Source organism: Lycorma delicatula, chromosome 6, assembly GCF_047948215.1.
Source record: "Lycorma delicatula isolate Av1 chromosome 6, ASM4794821v1, whole genome shotgun sequence".
NCBI classification, from domain to species: domain Eukaryota; kingdom Metazoa; phylum Arthropoda; class Insecta; order Hemiptera; family Fulgoridae; genus Lycorma; species Lycorma delicatula.
Window position 1 is genome coordinate 52,120,667 of NC_134460.1, and position 20,672 is coordinate 52,141,338.

At 31.1% G+C, this 20,672-nt stretch overlaps 1 protein-coding gene across 2 annotated transcripts; it reads left to right on the forward strand.

Annotated features, from left to right (window-relative positions):
• The first annotated feature begins 416 nt into the window (after positions 1-416).
• LOC142326617 (protein KTI12 homolog) lies at positions 417-15,683 on the forward strand. 2 transcript variants are annotated; one of them, XR_012756807.1, is made up of 7 exons: positions 417-788; positions 924-975; positions 2,796-2,848; positions 6,391-6,686; positions 12,807-12,869; positions 14,755-14,939; positions 15,414-15,551. XR_012756807.1 is itself a non-coding variant. In XM_075369209.1 (6 exons), exons 1-6 carry the CDS (start codon positions 626-628, stop codon positions 15,636-15,638), a joined length of 852 nt encoding a protein of 283 aa, XP_075225324.1. In that variant the 5' UTR covers positions 420-625; the 3' UTR covers positions 15,639-15,683. The 2 variants fall into 2 exon arrangements, 1 of the variants encoding a protein (XP_075225324.1); XM_075369209.1 differs by lacking the exon at positions 14,755-14,939 and having other exon boundaries at positions 420-788; positions 15,414-15,683.
• Positions 15,684-20,672: the final 4,989 nt, after the last annotated feature.

Genomic DNA, 20,672 nt, shown 5'->3' on the forward strand with positions numbered 1-20,672 from the left:
GGTGATGTTGATCTACCGGGTTGGTATAATGGTAAACGCGTCTTCCTAAATCAGCTGATTTGGAAGTCGAGAGTTCCAGCGTTCAAGTCCTAGTAAAGTCTGTTATTTTTATACAGATTTGAATACTAGATCGTTAATACCGGTGTTCTTTGGTGGTTGGGTTTCAACTAACCACACATCTCAGGAATGGTCGAACTGAGACTGTACAAGACTACACTTCACTTACATTGACACTGACTCATTTATCCTCTGAAGTAACACCTGACAGTTTTTCCCGGAGGCTAAACAGGAAAAAAGAATAAAGTGATGGTGATATAAGTTATGCGTCACGTGTGGGTGTAAAGAAAACAAACGCAGGCTAGAATTTGGTATGGTAGGAGGATCCCCCACCACAAGCTAAGCATTAGAAAGATTGCTATGAATCGAATCGAAATCGAGAAAGATTTGGTTTCTTGTCGCATATCCAATTCATTGTTAAGAATCGTAAAAAAACATCGGTATCTCCTGCAAACCGATTCTCGATTTTTTCATTCGACTCGTTCACGACTCATCCCATTCTAGTTTTTGGTATAATTTTTTGTCTCTCCTCGAGATTATTTTAAGGTTATATTTACTTATTTTAAATATGCCATTTATTATAATAACTGGTATTCCTTGCAGTGGAAAATCGAAAAGAGCAGAAGAGCTCCGTTTGGGTTTAAAAAAAGACAATGAAACAGAAGTACATATCGTTTCCGAAAATGAAGTAATAAAATCTTCTGGGGTTCATAAGAACATTATATATTCCAGTAAGTAATTTTTAACTGTTATTTTATTTCAATCAGTGTTTAACGTAGATCTTTAATTAATAAAATTAATAATGATAAAATTCTTAATAAATAATAATGTAGTCGTATCGTATTATCTATGGTTATATTTTTCAGATTCCCAGAAAGAAAAAGAAATTCGAGGAATACTTAAATCCGAGGCGTTAAGGTAAATTAGATGATATGAATTTTATAATACATGGTGAATTTGAGTTCCAATATGTTAACATGTAGGTTGAGCAGGAATTTTTAGTTTTGTGTTTGATGTGGAAAATGTTAAGATTATCTTATTTTTGGTATCTTTGAGTTTTGAATCCGTAATTTATTGTATTTATTTATTTATTTTTTAAAATAAGTAAGTAAACATATTAAATTATCTTTAAGATTTTTAAAACTGTCTATAAGAAAAATGTTGAAAGAGTTGAAAACTATTATGTAGTTAAACAATATAAATTAGCTATTATAGTCTTTTATGTAAACTGTGTATGTTTTTTGTATGTTTATATCACTTTACAAGTTGCCTTTCTTAGTACTACTATTTAGTCTCCAATGAGAGAGTTAAGATGAATTCAGTTGCATTAATTAATAAATAAATTTTCTCTTTTAGTTTTGTGTTTCATAGTGGCAAATTTTCAGATTATCATATTTTTGGTAATTACTTGATCAACTTGAATTTTTTTCATACTTTAATATACTGTAATAGATATGCTTAGGATCAGAAAAAACACGATCTAAATGTTGGAAAGCAGCTTTGGACACGGATGAGCCATGCAAAGCCCGCACTGCGTTATCAGTACTCTAGTCAATTAGCTATCAGTTTTGTGAGTTATTAAAACATGTTCAGATGCTGATCCATTCTGTGGAGAGAAGTTAGGGTTGTGGTTAGTTATTTTGTGGAGAGGTCTGGTATAAATTATCAACATATGACAGTACTTAATGCCATCTCATAGAAAACTTAGTTTAATTTATGTTTAAACAAAATATAGACAGAGAGAGAGTAATCTCTCTCTGTAGTAATCATGTGTATGACGAATAATCACCTTACAAAGAGCATCATCAGTCATCTTCAACATCTGACTCTTGAACAGATTAGCATTTGAACAGAATGCCATAATTCACAAAACTGATTGCTAATTGACTACAGTACTGATAACGCGACGCTGATTTTGGGCTTTTCCAGGTCACCTGCTGTCTTAACCTATTTTCCAAAAATTAGATTCTGTGTTTTTCTGATCCTAAATATATCTGTTAAGGTATATTAAAGTACAAACAAGATTGAAGTTGATTGGGTAATTGTTCAGAATTACCTTACTTTTAAATTTAAGAATTTACCTCTTTTTGATAGAATGAAACATTTTTTTTTCTGTGCATTGAGATTTTTTACATGTTTATAGGTTCCATTTTACATCTTCTATAGAGATGGTTAACTTTATATTAAAAATGTTTATTTGCCTGCCAGCTTGTTTGTCGTGCTATAATGTTTTTTTACATCAGAACTAGAGATCTATGTTTTGTGATACCTTTTTATTTGTAAAGTTTATTACCAAAATTAATAAAAAAAATTTAATGTCAACTGTGAGATGATGAACTGACATGTTTTGAACTGGTATTGACATTCACTGGTGTAGAACACTGAAATTGCTCTTACCAGAGCAGTACTGCTGACCTCCATGGTGGAGTTGTAGCATCTTTTGTCTTTTATTTAAAAGGTTTTAGGTTTGAATCCCAGTCAGACTTAACATGTTTTCAATCTGTGTAGTATTTATTTGTTGTTATTAAAACAAAGGCAAACTAGAGCCATAATTGGTTTATAATCCGTCTCTGTATGTACTGTAGAAGGAATAAATAAATAAAAAACAACTGAATATCAAAAACTTAAAATTTTTTTAGTGTTTGAAACATCACTTATTTTGTATTAATTTTAAAAGCTTACATTGTTTACCACTTAATTATTTATTAATCTTGCCCATTTTTATTTTTTTTATCAAGGTTGCTTGGCTCAGGAAGCACTGTGATTCTTGATGCTGGAAATTATATTAAAGGTTTGCAGTAAATTAATATTACTTTTAAAACTTTAATAGATTAGATGTATCTTTTTAGTTTGAATGTGTATTAATATATTATTACTAGACCTTATATTTTAGTTATTTTATTTATTCTTATAAATGTAAATCAATTATGTTTATTCATTTAAACTTGTATATTTTAGTATAAAAATAAATGTCATTTTGTTTAATATTACAGTGTGCCTTGTGCGCTGCATTTATTTATTTTTAAAAAAATTAAAGATGTATAGTTAAAAAATTTTCCAGAATTGGTTTATTTTTCAAAAACTGCTTATATGAAAATGTTTTACAATACATTTACTTTACCAGCTGTACACTTTTGTCAATATCTATGAAGTTGTTGGAAAATTTTCTGGAACTATTTTGAGATATTATTCTCAATTGTTTTATTGCATTAACCATCAGAACTTCGGAATTTTTGTATCTTTTTCCTTTAGAGTTTTTTAAGTGAAGAAACAAAGTTAAAAATCAGCTGGTGATGAGTCGGAAGAGTATGTATGGTAGATGTTCCAGAGTTATTACATTGTGTTGTGTCTGATATTATTTGACAAGCAAGGATTGATGTGCCGGTGCATTATTAAACAAAAGAATCCATGGTGTGGCATATTATATGATACCTTTCATGTTTTATGTGTCTGTCTTTGGTATAATGACAATTAGAGGTATGTTTAGATGATTAGAGGTAGTAAGGCAGCTAGGTTATATTTGGTCTATTTGAGATTTAAATGTTAACCGGAAAAGCAGAGCCTGTATGCATTTCATCCTTTTTTGTATGTTTTCCATTTGCTTATGCTTGTGTTTGCCATTTTTAATGAATTACTGATCTATCTAAAGGGTCTCCTCACTGATGTGTTTAAGATAAAATTAAAAAAAATTTAATTTAAGAAAAATATTGTCATAAATAAATTTTTAAGTAAAACTAATTCAATTAATCAATGAAATAGCCATGTCTCTCCTTTTCTCTTTCACTCCCCCTCTCTTTCAGTGCCACCCCATCCCTGCCATCTTCAAGGTTCTATAATGCAAGGTTTTTTAATGCAAAGTCCATCTCCCTCTCCATGCCCTACATTATATTAGGCTAATTACCTATCAGATTTTTTAACTACTGTTATGATTATCACATTTACTGAAAGTAAAAACATAGGGGTATGTTGTTTTGTGTGATTGTTTACTGCTTGGAGAGGAATTAGTTATTACAACATGCTCGTATTTTTTTGTGCTTTGAGAAATAGCCTCTGGACTGGATCTTCTCTAGTAATTTCTTTTTTTGTATATCATCGGTCAACTAACTGATCTGATGAAATTCTCCATTAATTTCTTCTCTGTATCTCATCCGGTTTTATCTCTGCATCCCTATATTATTTTATTAGCTAAATCTAGATGCCTCAATTCATGGTTCACCAACCTAGTTAATTTTTTATAAGATTGTAGCACAAATTTCTCTCCTCTTCTGGTTGTCTTAAGACTTCATTTCATATTTTTAACGACCTATCTAATTTTCAACATCCTCCCGTATCCCTACATTTCAAAGCTGTATTCTTCTTCATGCTTTTTCTATTGTCTGTGTTTACTATCAAAACATTATCTATAAAAATAATTTCAATAATTTCTTTTTAATTCTTAGCATTTTACTTGTTAATAGTAGACATTTTTATTCCAAGAAAGTTCTATTTGCTTGCGTCAGTCTGGTTCTTACATTTCTATTACTTCAACCATCGTGCAGAATTTTACTTCCTAGATAACAAATTCTGCCTCTTCTGTTCCCCTATATTAATATTTAATTCCTCAATATCATCCTTACTTGCATAATTTCTTATCTGTGTTTTAGTCTTATTAATTTTCAGAGCAAATTTCCCTCTTAATAGATTCATAACATTCAATATTTTTTTAATTTATTTTTTGTCTCTGCCAGAATGGCATCACCATGTGTGAACATCTTTATTTTTCCTCCAAGAGTAGTTACTTCTCTCTCAAATTTTTCCTTTACTCCCCATATTGCTAATTCGGTATGCAAATTGAAAAACAACATAGGGAGACAACCTTGATTCTCACTCTTTCTAAATCAGTGCTAGCTTTTCTTCATTTTCTGCTCTTTAGCCCAAATGAATCTTATACCAACTATAGATAATTCTTTCCTATATTTTCCACATTTATTCACATAATTCAAGCATTAAAGTTTTAAACAATATTTTTTTTTATTCAAAAATAAAATATTCAGTCAAATAAATATCATTTTCTCACTGATTGTCACATTTTAGTTTCATTATTAATGTATATAAAATTATTTCCTCTCATAAACCATGCACCTACTTTTCGGTAAAGAATGGTCAAAAAAGTGTGTGAATTATGTGAGTAAATGCGGCAAGTCCAAATTTTCGTGAAATCTTTTTTACATTCTGCATCACCAAATACTTTCTCTAGATCTTCAAGTAAAATCTGATTGGTTTATTCTCTTTTTAAGCATGCTTTCTGAAATTAATCAGAAGGACAGAATGACCTCCCTCCCTTGTACTCCTGCTTTTTTTCTGAAACCAGACTGGTTGTCATCTTCTACCCCACATTTTATTTGACTGTAAACTGCCCAGTAAGTTGTGTTTGATATTGTTATTAGAGACAATTAAGCTTTATTTCCGTAAAACTCTATTTTGAAATTCACTCAATTATACGTTTGTAGTGAATTTTTAAATATTTTCTTAATGTTTGTTAAATTGATTATTTTATTTATATTCTTTTAATGGTTATATAAGCTTGTACCCAATTAACAATTTTTTTTTCAAATTTAGAGTTTATAAAATTTTCTGACTGACTATAATTATATAAGTTTGTTTGATGAGACAAAATGATTCAATTACATCATTAATTAAAAAACTCCTAATAAGACAGTTTATAATTAAAATAAAAATAAAAATAATTATTATATTCAAAAACATTATTGTTATCCTATTTGAATAAAAAAAATAATGTGGTATATTTACAATTTTAAAAAGAATAAATAATGATGCATTTTGTTAATTTGCAGAACATTCTATGTTTGTAGTGCATTTTTAGCATACCTAAGTATAGCTATAGCAAAGAGCTTTATTGCAGCATCTCAAACATCTTCCTATAACAGTTGGAAGCTAATGTAAAAAATATATTTCATACTTTTCCAATTCTCTATATATAAGTATATAAAGATTTAATTTTTAACAAATTAGGCAAAAATAATACCTTCTTTTTGTAGAATAAGAACAAATATACATAACATGTTTTATACCTGTTTTTCTTGGCTGGTTTAATCGAGTTTTTATTAAGCCGAAATAATAATATAGAGTTTATTATTTTTTCAAATATTTTAACCCAGTTTTTTTTTGTTGCTAGTGCTGTTTGGTTTCATTTTTAAACTGGCTATAATTTGGTTTGGGGGTTTCCCAGTTATATGAAAAGAAAAATTTTACTGGCTAGATTTGTAGTAAATTATTGATGTTTTATCTTTATTTGTTATTTTATCTCTGTTACAAAGACCAATACATTTTCAGGTTACAGATATGAATTATATTGTGCTACCAAAGGAATACAAACAACTCAAGTGACAGTAGAATGTTGTATTAATGAAAATGAAGCGTGGTCATGGAATGAAACAAGAAGTGAAGAAGACTGTTATTCAAAAGAAATATTTGATGCATTGGTGATGAGATATGAAACACCTAACAGTCAAAACCGATGGGATTTCCCATTAGTCACGTTATTGCCAACTGATGTCTGTCCTGTTGAAAAAATCAGTACATTATTATATGAAAGAAAACCCCCGCCTCCAAATATGTCAACTCAAAGTGTAAGTGTTTGTAATTTCTTTTGAATTTTATTTTTTATTAAGTTATTTTAGACAGAATAGTGATTTATTATCAAGTGTAATTGTTTTCATTCTTTGGCAATTATTGTATTTAGTAGTAGTTTCATTCCTGTAAATATCAAAATTGTGGTTTATAATTTTGATTATATAGTGTTATTAATCTGTATTATGTGTGAAGGTGTCCCTTTTATTTTTATTTTAGTTACTTAGTTTTATCTTAGTCACTTCAGTTTAAAGTGAATGCCTTTCAGGATTCTACTTTGTTCTGTAATTTTTTCTTCATTGTCACAGTTCTACAATTGCTTGCACTATTAAATTATATGGAAAAGAACCTTTTTTAAAATTTTGTGAATTATTTTATTCATTCCATGTATATATCTAAAGATATCTGCCCATTTGTTCTAGAGATTTCTTCCTGACCTTAACTTTTGATTGATTTGTATGATATTCTTGAAGACTCTAGATATCTTACAGCTTTTTTGATTCAGGGCCCAATTTTACTATTAAAATTCCATGATACAGAAGGGCAGCTGAAATATATTGTTTCATAACTTGCAAATGAAAATGGAACCTAGTCAAATGGAATAAATATAAAAGAACATTTCATCTTTTATAAAAACTTACATTAATTTTTCCACGTATTTGCCAATTATATGTACACATTTTTCCCAATAGTGAGAACCAGATTTGTTATACCAATGAAGACTGCTGGCAATGAGGTCCGTCTTTGCCCCTCGATCTCACTGTATCCTTCCGTTCATTATCAGTGGTGAAGTAAATACCCTTAATATCTCTCTTTAGTGCAAAAAGAAATGAAAGTTGCAGGATGCCAAATCTGATGAGTATGAAGGGTTTGGAACAGGTTCAAATTTCAACTTCAAAAAAGCCTCAGCAGTTGCCCACAATAAGTTGGTTGAGCATTATTGTGTTGCAGAAATATCGGCTCTGTGGATTGTCGATCATGACACATACATCTCCTAAGATGTTTTAACTTCTGTATCACAGAATTTTTAATTAACCCAGCTTCCTGGTAGTCAGTCACGTACATGTGTTTAGAATTCCAGAATATTGTCAAGAGAATTTTTTTGCAGAGGGTTTTGTTTTGATTGTGCCAATCCACAATGCTGGTATTTCATGCTGTGCATTTTTCACCACTGAAAGAGCTTATAGATGACAATGAATATCACTAGAATTAATTTTCTCTGCTTAAAAATTCAGTTATGTACATTGTTTTTATTCATTGACATAGCAGACTCCTTAATATAACTCCTTAATAATGAATGGTGGTAACTGACAGAAAATGGCAGGGGGTCAAAAATCGGTCAGTGAGTTTTGAAATGTTAGAAGTAAAGGAATTAAATTACAAGTTGGCAGCACCTGTTGCTTTATATGTCATTTTGTTTTCCTGTTGTGTTCCAGTGTGCATTACATATTTCAGCTGCCCCTTGTTATATGAGTAATATAACAATGTAAACAATATATATGTTTAATATTTTTAATCTAATTTTTGCAGCTGATTTGAAGTCTTTTGAAGTTTATGGACCTGTCAAAACTCATTTTATTTTATTTTACTTTGCTTTTTTCCAAAAAGAAAAGTGTAACTATGTGTTCAAGTTCTAATATTTTCACATATCTATGACATAATGACATGGCAATTCATGTACTCAATATAGTGTAAAATTTAGAGAATTTAGAGAAGCTTGAGGAAGAGGAGGTAAAGAAGATTTTTGAGGAGGACATTGCAAGAGGTCTGAGTAAAAAAGATAAGGTAGAAAATGTAGAAGAAGAATGGGAGAATGTTAAAAAGGAAATTCTTAAATCAGCAGAAGCAAACTTAGGCGGAATAAAGAGAACTGGTAGAAAACCTTGGGTTTCAGACGATATATTGCAGCTGATGGATGAACGTAGAAAATATAAGAATGCTAGTGATGAAGAAAGTAAAAGGAACTATCGGCAATTAAGAAATGCTATAAACAGGAAGTGCAAACTGGCGAAAGAAGAGTGGATTAAAGAAAAGTGTTCAGAAGTGGAAAGAGAAATGAACATTGGTAAAATAGACGGAGCATACAGGAAAGTTAAGGAAAATTTTGGGGTACATAAATTAAAATCTAATAATGTGTTAAACAAAGATGGTACACCAATATATAATACCAAAGGTAAAGTCGATAGATGGGTGGAATATATTGAAGAGTTATACAGAGGAAATGAATTAGAAAATGGTGTTATAGAGGAAGAAGAGGAAGTTGAGGAGGATGAAATGGGAGAAACAATACTGAGATCTGAATTTAAGAGAGCATTAAAAGATTTAAATGGCAGAAAGGCTCCTGGAATAGACGGAATACCTGTAGAATTACTGCGCAGTGCAGGTGAGGAAGCGATTGATAGATTATACAAACTGGTGTGTAATATTTATGAAAATGGGGAATTTCCATCAGACTTCAAAAAAAGTGTTATAGTTATGATACCAAAGAAAGCAGGAGCAGATAAATGTGAAGAATACAGAACAATTAGTTTAACTAGTCATGCATCAAAAATCTTAACTAGAATTTTATACAGAAGAATTGAGAGGAGAGTGGAAGAAGTGTTAGGAGAAGACCAATTTGGTTTCAGGAAAAGTATAGGGACAAGGGAAGCAATTTTAGGCCTCAGATTAATAGTAGAAGGAAGATTAAAGAAAAACAAACCAACATACTTGGCGTTTATAGACCTAGAAAAGAATTTCGATAACGTAGACTGGAATAAAATGATCAGCATTTTAAAAAAATTAGGGTTCAAATACAGAGATAGAAGAACAATTGCTAACATGTACAGGAACCAAACAGCAACAATAACAATTGAAGAACATAAGAAAGAAGCCCTAATAAGAAAGGGAGTCCGACAAGGATGTTCCCTATCGCCGTTACTTTTTAATCTTTACATGGAACTAGCAGTTAATGATGTTAAAGAACAATTTAGATTCGGAGTAACAGTACAAGGTGAAAAGATAAAGATGCTACGATTTGCTGATGATATAGTGATTCTAGCCGAGAGTAAAAAGGATTTAGAAGAAACAATGAACGGCATAGATGAAGTCCTACGCAAAAACTATCGCATGAAAATAAACAAGAACAAAACAAAAGTAATGAAATGTAGTAGAAATAACAAAGATGGACCACTGAATGTGAAAATAGGAGGAGAAAAGATTATGGAGGTAGAAGAATTTTGTTATTTGGGATGTAAAATTACTAAAGATGGACGAAGCAGGAGCGATATAAAATGCCGAATAGCACAAGCTAAACGAGCCTTCAGTAAGAAATATAATTTGTTTACATCAAAAATGAATTTAAATGTCAGGAAAAGATTTTTGAAGGTGTATGTTTGGAGTGTCGCTTTATATGGAAGTGAAACTTGGACAATCGGAGTATCTGAGAAGAAAAGATTAGAAGCTTTTGAAATGTGGTGCTATAGGAGAATGTTAAAAATCAGATGGGTGGATAAAGTGACAAATGAAGAGGTATTGCGGCAAATAGATGAAGAAAGTAGCATTTGGAAAAATATAGTTAAAAGAAGAGACAGACTTATAGGCCACATATTAAGGCATCCTGGAATAGTCGCTTTAATATTGGAAGGACAGATAGAAGGGAAAAATTGTGTAGGCAGGCCACGTTTGGAGTATGTAAAACAAATTGTGGGGGATGTAGGATGTAGAGGGTATACTGAAATGAAACGACTAGCACTAGATAGGGAATCTTGGAGAGCTGCATCAAACCAGTCAAATGACTGAAGACAAAAAAAAAATATAGTGTACCAAAATAATTGTAAATTGTGACATTAAAATCTGTATTTTTTGTTATTTGTAAATTTACATTTTACAAAATAATATGGTTTAACGTTTTTAAGAAACTAGTAACATATATATACATATAAAAAAGGAGTTGATTTCCTTGAAATGCAAGATTAAGGATCCATGAGTATACAACAAAAATCTAATTCGGCAAAATGTCTTTATTTATTGCAAGGGTGGTTTTTATGGTTTTTTTTTTATACTCTTGATTATCCAATTGTCCAGTTATCCAGTCATGTTCTTATTCTGAAATTCAGTTAAATCTCTAGAACAGTACAACCAATTTTAAAAATTCAAACAGCGTATTTTCTAGCAGTGCAAGGGCTAACGTTAAAATTATGAAATAGAAATAAGAAATCAAAATGAATAATCAAAGTACCGGAACAACAAATAGTAAAAATCTTTTAATTACAATAATTTTTCGTAATTCGCAGTTAATGCGAGACATGAAAAATGAATTGTGTCTTGAAAAACATCAAGACTATAAAAAAATGCACATTTGGCTGTACGTCATGGGTTGTGTTGAAAACATTTATAATTATTTTGTAAAAATTTTAGTGGCTTTTATAAATAAAGTTAAAATTATGTATTTTTACATGATTACGATAAATAAATCAGTTTTCAAAAACTGAATCTCCTTTTACGTCTCAAAGTGCAGAGCAAACGATGCGTGGCTGTGAAGCCAGGCTGAGCAGCTAGATGGATAGATAGCTAAAACGTCATTACAATAAGTTCATCGCAGCAAAATACTAATATTTATTTTCTTAAAATATTTCAGTAAAATACTTAATATTCTCACAAACATGAGGATACAAATGTGTCGAGGGTCCAGAGTTTTCTGGCTAGATGGTCAGGTGAGCAAAATGAGCCCTGACTGGCTAGTCTAATTTAAAATTGTATAGGAAAACTTATACTCTTGCATTATTTTCATTATATGTTAAACAGTTCTAACTTTTTCTGTTTTTTAAATCCATAATTAATTGTTACAAAAGTTTATTTATTTGTATGATAAATGTAAATACATTTAAACATATTAAACAAATTCTTGCGAGTCCCTTTAAATTGTATGTAGATTATTCTTCTTCTGCCATGAAATTTTTTTAGGACTAATCTTATGCGTTCTTTTCTGATATCTTCCCCCCCAACCTTCTCATTTCTATTATTGCCCCCCCCCCACCACCAATGTAGCTTGTAATTTTGATTTATTAAACTTACACCAACATTTTAATGTGATATATGATGTATTGCAGACTGGTTTGATTAGATTAAATAAAATTACTGGAAGTATGGAAGGAAAATGCAAACTATATTTATGTTACCTTATATAGTTGCCTGTTGAAAACTAACAAAATATTACAGTGAAACTAAATAAAACTATAACTTATTACAGTGGCCAAAAAGCAGCAATGTCTTCCAGTATTGCTTGAAATTAATCTTTATCATCTTCGTGGATCTATTACCACCACATGAATTCACAGAAGTTGCCGTCATGTAAACTTCTTAGTTGTACCACATTGACACTTCATTTTGTTCTTCGCTAATCCCCACATTCTTTCGACTGTTTGTGTATTTGCTCCTGGTAGAGAATCAATGAAATTTTGAGAATGATTGAATGCACTATGACGTAACTTTTGTTTACATACACCATTGTAAGCCACTCACTTCTCAGACATTATTGTGGATCCTGGGGTTATATGTTCCACAATCATTGACAATAGTGTGTCAGATTTTTTGTTGTTTGTGGTGTTTCTACATGTTTTTTGTATGTGTTGATGAGTATGTCTAGACTGCAAATGTAGCATTCATGTAGTCATTGCAGTGTAATTTATATTGTAGATGTATTTGTCAGTGTGTGATTTGTTGGTTGTATGATGTATATTTTTTGTGGTGTTGATTGTAAAATCATAAAAGATGTAACTTTCCTTAAATGTTGGTAATTTTCTGTAATTTTTAGTTGATATTTGTTACCTTTATCAGTATAATATTTGTCACTAATTTGTGTTTAGGAGTGCAGGTAATGATGGATTCTAAGGTAAGTATTGCTTTTAGATCATGAATTGTGTTTTTAGTGTAAGTGATAAGATTATTTGAGATTTCGTATGTTTCCGCTGTCAATTATATGTTTTATTTTAGTTAACTATTTCAGTATAGGATCAGATTTGAGTTTAGTCACATTGTTTTTGTTAATATGTTGAGTGAGGTTGCTGTGTAATGTGTTATAATGAGGAAATTATGCTAAGTGTTCCTTGACAATTTTGATTTTTTTTTTTTTTTTTCAGTTGCCTGCTTCTAGTACTACTTTTGTTTACGATCTTGATAAAGTAACAAAAGATTTAATTTCGGTGAGTTAAATTTTTTAAATATTTTTTACCATTATCAGTATAACATCTTTTAGCAGTTCTGAAGTCTGAAGTTAGAAAAATCAAGCCGAAATTCAGCTTGAATTAAGCATAGTTTCCAGTAGAATCTAGTAGGGCTACCATGTTTCATTTTATACTACAAGACAGGATTTATTCTCTGTGATAGACATTTTATGAATTATTCCTACCTTCATTTATACATAAATTAATCTGCTAAACTAGTTTGAAGTCTTTTTTAATTCTCCCACTATATTACCAATTGAAGGGATTGGAGTACTTCAGTCACTGTTTTCTTCCATTTATTACAATGCTTCATTATCTTAATTTGAGTTACTGCTTGCTCCTGGTTCACTTCTTCAAACATTGAAATCTTAGATCACATCCATTCATTAAAATCCTCTTATTCATGCTTCTTAATTTCAGAATTTCATTTAACAAATTACATATATTTTTACCTCTTTCTACCATATTATTAACCTTTGTTTTACTCTTTCTTTATAATTTGATTTCTCCCCCAGCATTAAATCCAACCATTGTTTCTGTTTTATTCCTAGTATCATTTAAAATAAAATCATTAACAAATTCTGTAGAATTTCATTTTATTCTCAGACATAAGAGACATGTCTGCACTTCATCTTCTGTACACAAGTTGAAAAGTAATAGAACTGTCTGGATTGTGTCCTTTTCTGATTAGAGATTGGTTCTCATGTCTGCCACTTATAGATTCTTATCTGATTCTTATATTAACTGTATAAAAATAACTCTTCTGTTTTCCTTATTTCAATCCTACTTTTCTTAAATTTTTAACAACTTATTCTATTCTATATTATCAATTTGCTTTTCCAAGTGCTATGAATCCTTGTAGATTTCTTCACTTTTCTTCAGTCTATGTCTTAAAATTATTCTAGTTGTAAAATTACTTCTCATGAACCAAGCTTTTCTTTAAAAAACGGGGTTGTGTATCTAGTACACCTTCCATCACTATTCTGTTGCTTCTAAGTTATTCTCACCTATAGTTCGGAAGTGCAAAATGTTAAATAAACGATTTGTTAGTTTTCATATTTATCTAATGCTGCTTTCTTGTAGTATGCTGGATTTTATTTTATAATAAAATTAATATTTTTATAGAAATTTGAGAGTAGTTTCAAAACATAGTGTATGTTAATGTACAGACTAAATGGGTACAGTCATCATGTTAGTGTACAATCAATTACTTTGTCAGTGATTGGAGGAATTCTCACAGAGAGCACAGGACTTGTTTTATGTTGCAAAAGTAGCCATTTGGAAATTTATTATCCACAACTTTATCATATTCCAGCTAGAAACAGCACCCTGAAGTGGAGTATTGAAATATCGACAGAACAGTTGCTGTGTAATCACAACCGAATTACTATTTTAAAAATATGTTTCTATTATGAACAAAAAGAAACCAATTAAGGGATTAGACAAAAACCAGGAATAGGAGGTGGAAGGATCTAGGATTCAGATGATGAGATTTGGGTCTAATTGCAATTAGGGGATTAAACAATTAGGGTTTTGTTCATGGTTTACAGCAGTTCATTGTTCCATTGTTACTGAAATGGCATCTGGTATGCAAGGTCACAGCAATTTCGTTCCCTGCCTACACATCAGAGTTGCCAACTTATTTTGCTTTAAAAATCATCAGGTTCCCCTGTCTTATCCTGTACATATGTGTAATTTTTTAAAGATTGTTTTTAATTCTTTGATTACAGTTCTGTAATAATTGATGAAAATGTCCAATACCTAGCTGTACACAACCTTTCACTATTTTATTTATAATTATGAATAACTTTCATAATGAAGCTCCAGAAATTTTTTTAATTTAATTTTTTACATTAATTTTTAGTTCTTCATTGTAATGGGAATTATACAATATTTTTCAAAACTTCTTGGAGAAACAAAATCAGAGGTGATATGATTGCAAGAGACCAGGAGGCCATATTGCTTCTGAAATTATGCATTCATCAAAAAATTAATAGTGTTACTGCCCTCTTGTACATGCTGTTTTATCACCTTGAGTATATTTGATTTGTGAGTATAATATATTTAATTTCTCCAAAAGGAATAAAATAAGTTGTAATATTGATTAACTTTATTTAAATTATTGTTGAAAAAGTTTGACCAGTAATTTTCTTTTGTGAAATGACACACTCAAATACCAGTTTATTTCTTTCAGTGTTTCAAGGTATTTTTTTTTTTTTATTGTATGCCTACTAATACTTCTTTTGTTGATTTATTTTCTAAAATTAGTGTAAAACTCATTTTACATTTCTATTTAGCTAAATAGCAAATATCTCGTAAAATAATAGTTTGGTGTTCTGTTTTACTAAAAAAATATTCAATTTTACCAACAGCATTACAATAATTTCCTTACCTAACCCTGCTGTCAGCCTAGAAATATTTTCAAATGCATTCACATGTGTATGTAAGTAAGGTTTGTAATTAGAAAGAAAGACTGAAGTATGAAGTAATAAGTTACATATTTTTTTTAATTTTTTGTTTCAGAGTGTTTTTGCAGCAAGGAAACTTGGTTTTGAAGGTGATGGAGTAAAATTATCTGGTTTTAGTGACATTACATTAGACCACTTTCAGTCCCATCAAACACCAGCACAACTTGCTAGAATGCGACGTCAATTTTTACAGTATACAAAACTGAACCCTCCTCCTGCAAATTCATCTTCTGATAAAATTGCTCAACTGTTTGTTCAGTTTATAAATAGTAATATATAATTTGCTTGTAATTATGGTTAAATATATACTTTTTATTATTAATAATTGTTGTTATTAAACTAGTATTAGTATTGAATTTCATAGCGACCAAGATGATAAACTCTTAGTCAGAGACAGTTCGATTTTTAGGCTATTTTAGGTTTATTGATGTTTCTTCTCTTTAATATTCTTAATTTTTTCTGTCTTGGGGTATGCATCATTAGGAATTGTGTTGGCAACTCTCCTTGATGAAGTGTAAACAGTGCTGGCACATGATAGCCAGGAAGGTAGACATTTTATTGAGGTTCAAATAAATGCCAACTCTGTGTCTCTCAAGTTGGTTTTCTATATAAGGATTGTATAAAGATCAGACTAGTAGCCGAGGTGCCTAACAGATAAGCCTGAATGATTAGGCTTTAATGTTAGTGGTTAGATTTAGATTTTGTATTTCAGAAAAAATCTCACTTTACCTGATGATCACTCATCATTATGCTTAATGCACAGTTACTGTCAGAAAACAGATTCCCTGAGTTGGTCTGTAGGCAAGCCACCAAATATCAGAGAGGTGCTGGATCTTCAGATCTCAGCATGGATAATCTATCACATTCATCAAACCTGCACCTACAGAACTGATGTAGGATAAAATGAAATCAAGGACTGGGTAATGAAATAAGATAGTCGCCTACCAGGGTAGTTTACTGTTATTCTAGGATCCCAATTTCATTTTACACTGTTGTCATAATCAAGGTATGCAGGTTTTAACTTTTTAAAGCTGAATCTGTATTTCTTTCTGTTTAAAACAATACCCAAAACTATGACTATGTGATGTAGTTTACGACTAGTTTGTTCTAATAAATATTTGGTGGTAATTCATGCCACTGTTGCTTTATTATTAATTATTGTTGTAATATTAATATGTGAACTTTTCCAAAGTTAGATTCCAGTCATTATCATCTCTCAGATTAACTGTGAGGAGGTTGGTGTGATTATGTGTTTATAAATGGAAAGACACAGGGCCACCAGGAGCCACAAGTAATAATGTGTTGATTTCCAGGAAACAGTGCATGCTTGTTTGTGTTACAACTCAAAAAAATTATTAATATTCTGAGATTACAAGGAAATTTTGATGACAAGCTTTTGCAACTTGGAACCACATTAACACCAGGAAGGTTTTGATAGAAACTAAAGAAGCTTTGGAGATGTCTAAATCAAAGAGTGTTACTCTTTTTCTTGACAATTTATAAACCCTTGTAAAGGTTATAACAAAGGTTTTACTTGTGTTGTTTAAGTGGGAAATTTTTAATCATCCTTCTGCAGCCTGGATTTTCCATTAAGTTATTACCATCTTTTCAGCAAGTTGATGTGCTTTGGCTGGATAAGTTGCCAATGAAGTTCTTTAATTAGACAAAAAAAAATTGTTTTCTGGTGTAATAAATAAGCAGCTGCATATGATTGACAAATACGCATAGTAATGTAGAATCTTTTTTTAACCAGCAGCTGGCAGTCAAATATATGAAGTAATATAGATTTTTTTAAAAATCAAGCTGGAAGTCAGTTCAAATAGTTCCATACAATGAGTTCTTATATTCATTTAATGTATAACTTCAATGTTAATGTCATGTTGCAATAGTTAGTAAAATTATTGATACATATTTTTTATATTAAAAAAAGTGTAATTATTAATATCCCCAAAAAATTAAAAAATTTTTAAAGAATTTATTTTCTCTCTAATTATGAATTTTTTTTAATTACATATTAAGTGGGATCAAGTTTAAGGGCGAAGATCTTTGAATAGACTGATTTTCTTCAAATATACACTTATATACTTTGTTGAGTTTACTACTTGTTGATTGTATCTAATAATTTTTCTGAAATTCTTGAAAAAGTTTAATGTAGGTGAATCCAAAAGGAGTCTTTTTTAGACCTCTAAAAGGCCTTACTTAGGGTGATTATTTCATAAAATCCATAACTAGACTGTTTCAAATATTGAAACATCATTTGTCATGCTATTTTAAATAGATCTGCTAATCTTGAGTTACTACTTGATACTTTGTAAATTTTTTTTATGTATGCAACTACCAATTATAGATATATGTAATGTTGCATTGGCTTTGAGCTATTTTTAGTAATTCAGTATCGTAAATTTAAAGTGAAGTAATGATGAATAAATTTTTTATTAGAATTTTTAATATTTATTATTACATGATAAGATTTTGTACAGTAAGTGTTTCCAGATTCTTTTCAGATAGCCAAATGTCATACTTCTGAGAATCTTTTTACTTTTCTAGCTGAAAAAAATTGTCATTTTGTCCCTTCATCTAAAAAAATAATTTATTATCTACTTCCTATTAAATGTGTTTCAACATGCATTAAGTCACTTTGTAAAATAACATTTAGTGAGAACAATACATATTATAGGTCGTAATTAGAGTAATAAACTGCAAGTATTATAATCTGATAGTTCCTCAATAACCAGAATTTCCCTGGAAGTAGTATTCTGGAACTTAAAGATGGTGAAAGATAAAGTGGCTGAAGCCATGTTTATTAAACTAAACGTAGCATATGGAGTGGGGAATGCCACAAGGATCACTGATGGGATTTCTGCCATGGAACATTATCTTTGATGGACTCCTTAGGAGGAATTGGCTGGAGGGCATCGACCTGGTTGGGTTCACTGACAATTTAGCCCTGGTAGTAGATAAGAAACCTAATGCTTCATGATTAAGGCCAACCAAGCGTTGAAATTGTAAGGATATCGCTGGAGGATAAAGGGTTAAGGCTGACCACGGACAAGATGAAAGTCCTTATTCTCCCCCAAATAACTATCCAAGTGAGGAGTCAGTTATACACCCAGTTACATCTGTAAAATATTTGGGTGTACGGCTGGACAGAAATATGAAGTCCTCAATGCTTGTCTACAAAATGGCCAAGGTGGAAAAAGTGGCAATAGTGCTCTCCATACATTTGAGGAATACAGGAGGTCCACGAGCATCCATAAGGAGGCTGTTGGCCATAGTTGTGGGGTCTGTCACTTCATAGCCAGATTGGTCAGAGCCTTGCAATATGAGAGATGTAGGAATCCGCTCAGAATCACTTCTGCATGTGGGAGTATCTCAACTGAGGCAGTGTCTGTGGTATCTGGGATGTATCTGGACCTCAAGATTAATATATGCGTTGTTAGGCGAGTGAGAAAAACGAACGAACAGACTTAGACCTCACTAGTAGAGAAGTGGCAAGAGAGATGGGATGCTGCCGTTAATTAGATGCACAAGGTCATCTCTAGTGTGGAAAAGTGATCTTTCTGAGCCACAGGGAGGTTAATTTTTGGCTAATCCAACTCCTGACTGGTCATTGTGCATTCAACGCCTACCTTCTCCTAACAGGAGAAGAAAGAATGCAGGGTGTGCCTACTGTGGACTAAATGACTCAGTTGGCCTCACCTTTGAGTGAGTGCTCCAGTTGATCCGAAGAAAGATTACAATGCACTGGAAGGCTTTGTCCTGCAATCCTCCTGGAAACTTCTTGGTGGTGAAATCTATTGGAGTGTAATTTCTACCATGAGCTGGGGCATTCTTCAAGTAAAAATAGCAGAAGAGAGCTAGCGGTCAACAATGATTGCTACTGGATTGGGTGAGGATGAGAGAGCTTGAGCGAGTAGGTAGCCGGGAGCTCCTAAGGATTGCCACTACTATTGAGGTGCCAGGACTCTGAACCACTCATTGAAGCCTTGCAGTAAGTACTGCATGCCCTTGAGTAATATCAAAAGGCAGGTATTAAAGCACATTGTACCAGTGGGAGGGATTGTAGTCAGTGAGAGCCCTACACTACCATTTGTGTGGACAGGCAGCAGCTGGAAGAGCTTCCCACTCCTTCAATGGAAAAAAGCAGTACAGCATGTAATGCAGTACAAAATTATTAACTTCATAAAATTTATGTTTTATGAATATCTTATAAAATATTTCCTAATGATGAAATATTAACCCCAATACTCATTTGATTATATGTACACTAACATCTATTAGAGAATTAATGAACAAAAGTAATGCTTTCATAAAAATTGTTTGATAATGTTGATATGATGCGTATTTAAATATTGTGACAACTAGATTATGTATACACTATTTGATCTTGCTATAATGATCTAATTGGTTCCTGGTTAGTGGTTTTTAGTAGAGTCCTTAGCTTCACTTGTTACAGGTTTATTTGCTGTCTATTTTTTGTAAAATTAAGTTACAGAACTAGGATGTTTGATAAGTCTGTGTAGAATAAAGAAGTAGTGTTAATTGTACAATTTTGAGATTATTCTTAGCTTCCTGCATCTCTGCTAGAGAATAGACCAAGTTTCAGTCAGATACATTCATAACTTTTATGCTGGCAGTCATTTGAATCAATCAAGTATTCTAATTTGTGAGAAATGTATGAAATTTGTGATTTTGTGTAATGATTGAAATTGATCCTAAAGGCAAACTGGATAAATTTTATGATGAGTCAGCTCCATTAATTAGAATAGTTTACAAACAGTTTGGTTATTTTCAGAGTGGTCATATAAACCAATGCTAGATATTATGGACAACCTATTGAGATTACAACTGTAGAGAATATTGAAAAAAATTCATGATATAGTGATGTGAAGGATAGAAGATTGAAAGTTGTGAGATTACTAAGAAAATGCATCTCAAATCAACATCTACATTATTTGTAAATAATTATGCGAATAATTAAATAATAGGAAAATAATATAATTATATGTAAATATGAATATGAAAAAAATGTTGTAAAATATGTAAAAACTGCCCATAAGGTGGGTGCTTGATTTGTTTACAATTGATTAAAAGCATGAACGAGTAAATATTTCTAAATACAGCTGTTTTTATGTAACTGAGAGAAATGTTTGTGCTGTTTCATAACAGTTGATGAGACTTGAATACATCACTAATAACCTGAAACCTAGTAATAGCCAAAACAATGGGTTGCAGTCTAGAAACTTGTTCCAAAGAAGGTGAAAACCATTCCATTCTGAGAAAAGTGATCTATTGGGATGCTTGTGGCAAATCT

Coding starts and splice junctions, on each gene's coding strand:
- LOC142326617 (XM_075369209.1), top strand. CDS start 626: ATGCCATTTATTATAATAACTGGTATTCCTTGCAGTGGAAAATCGAAA. Junction 789..923: donor TAAGAACATTATATATTCCA/GTAAGTAATTTT, acceptor TATATTTTTCAG/ATTCCCAGAAAGAAAAAGAA. Junction 6,687..12,806: donor CAAATATGTCAACTCAAAGT/GTAAGTGTTTGT, acceptor TTTTTTTTTCAG/TTGCCTGCTTCTAGTACTAC.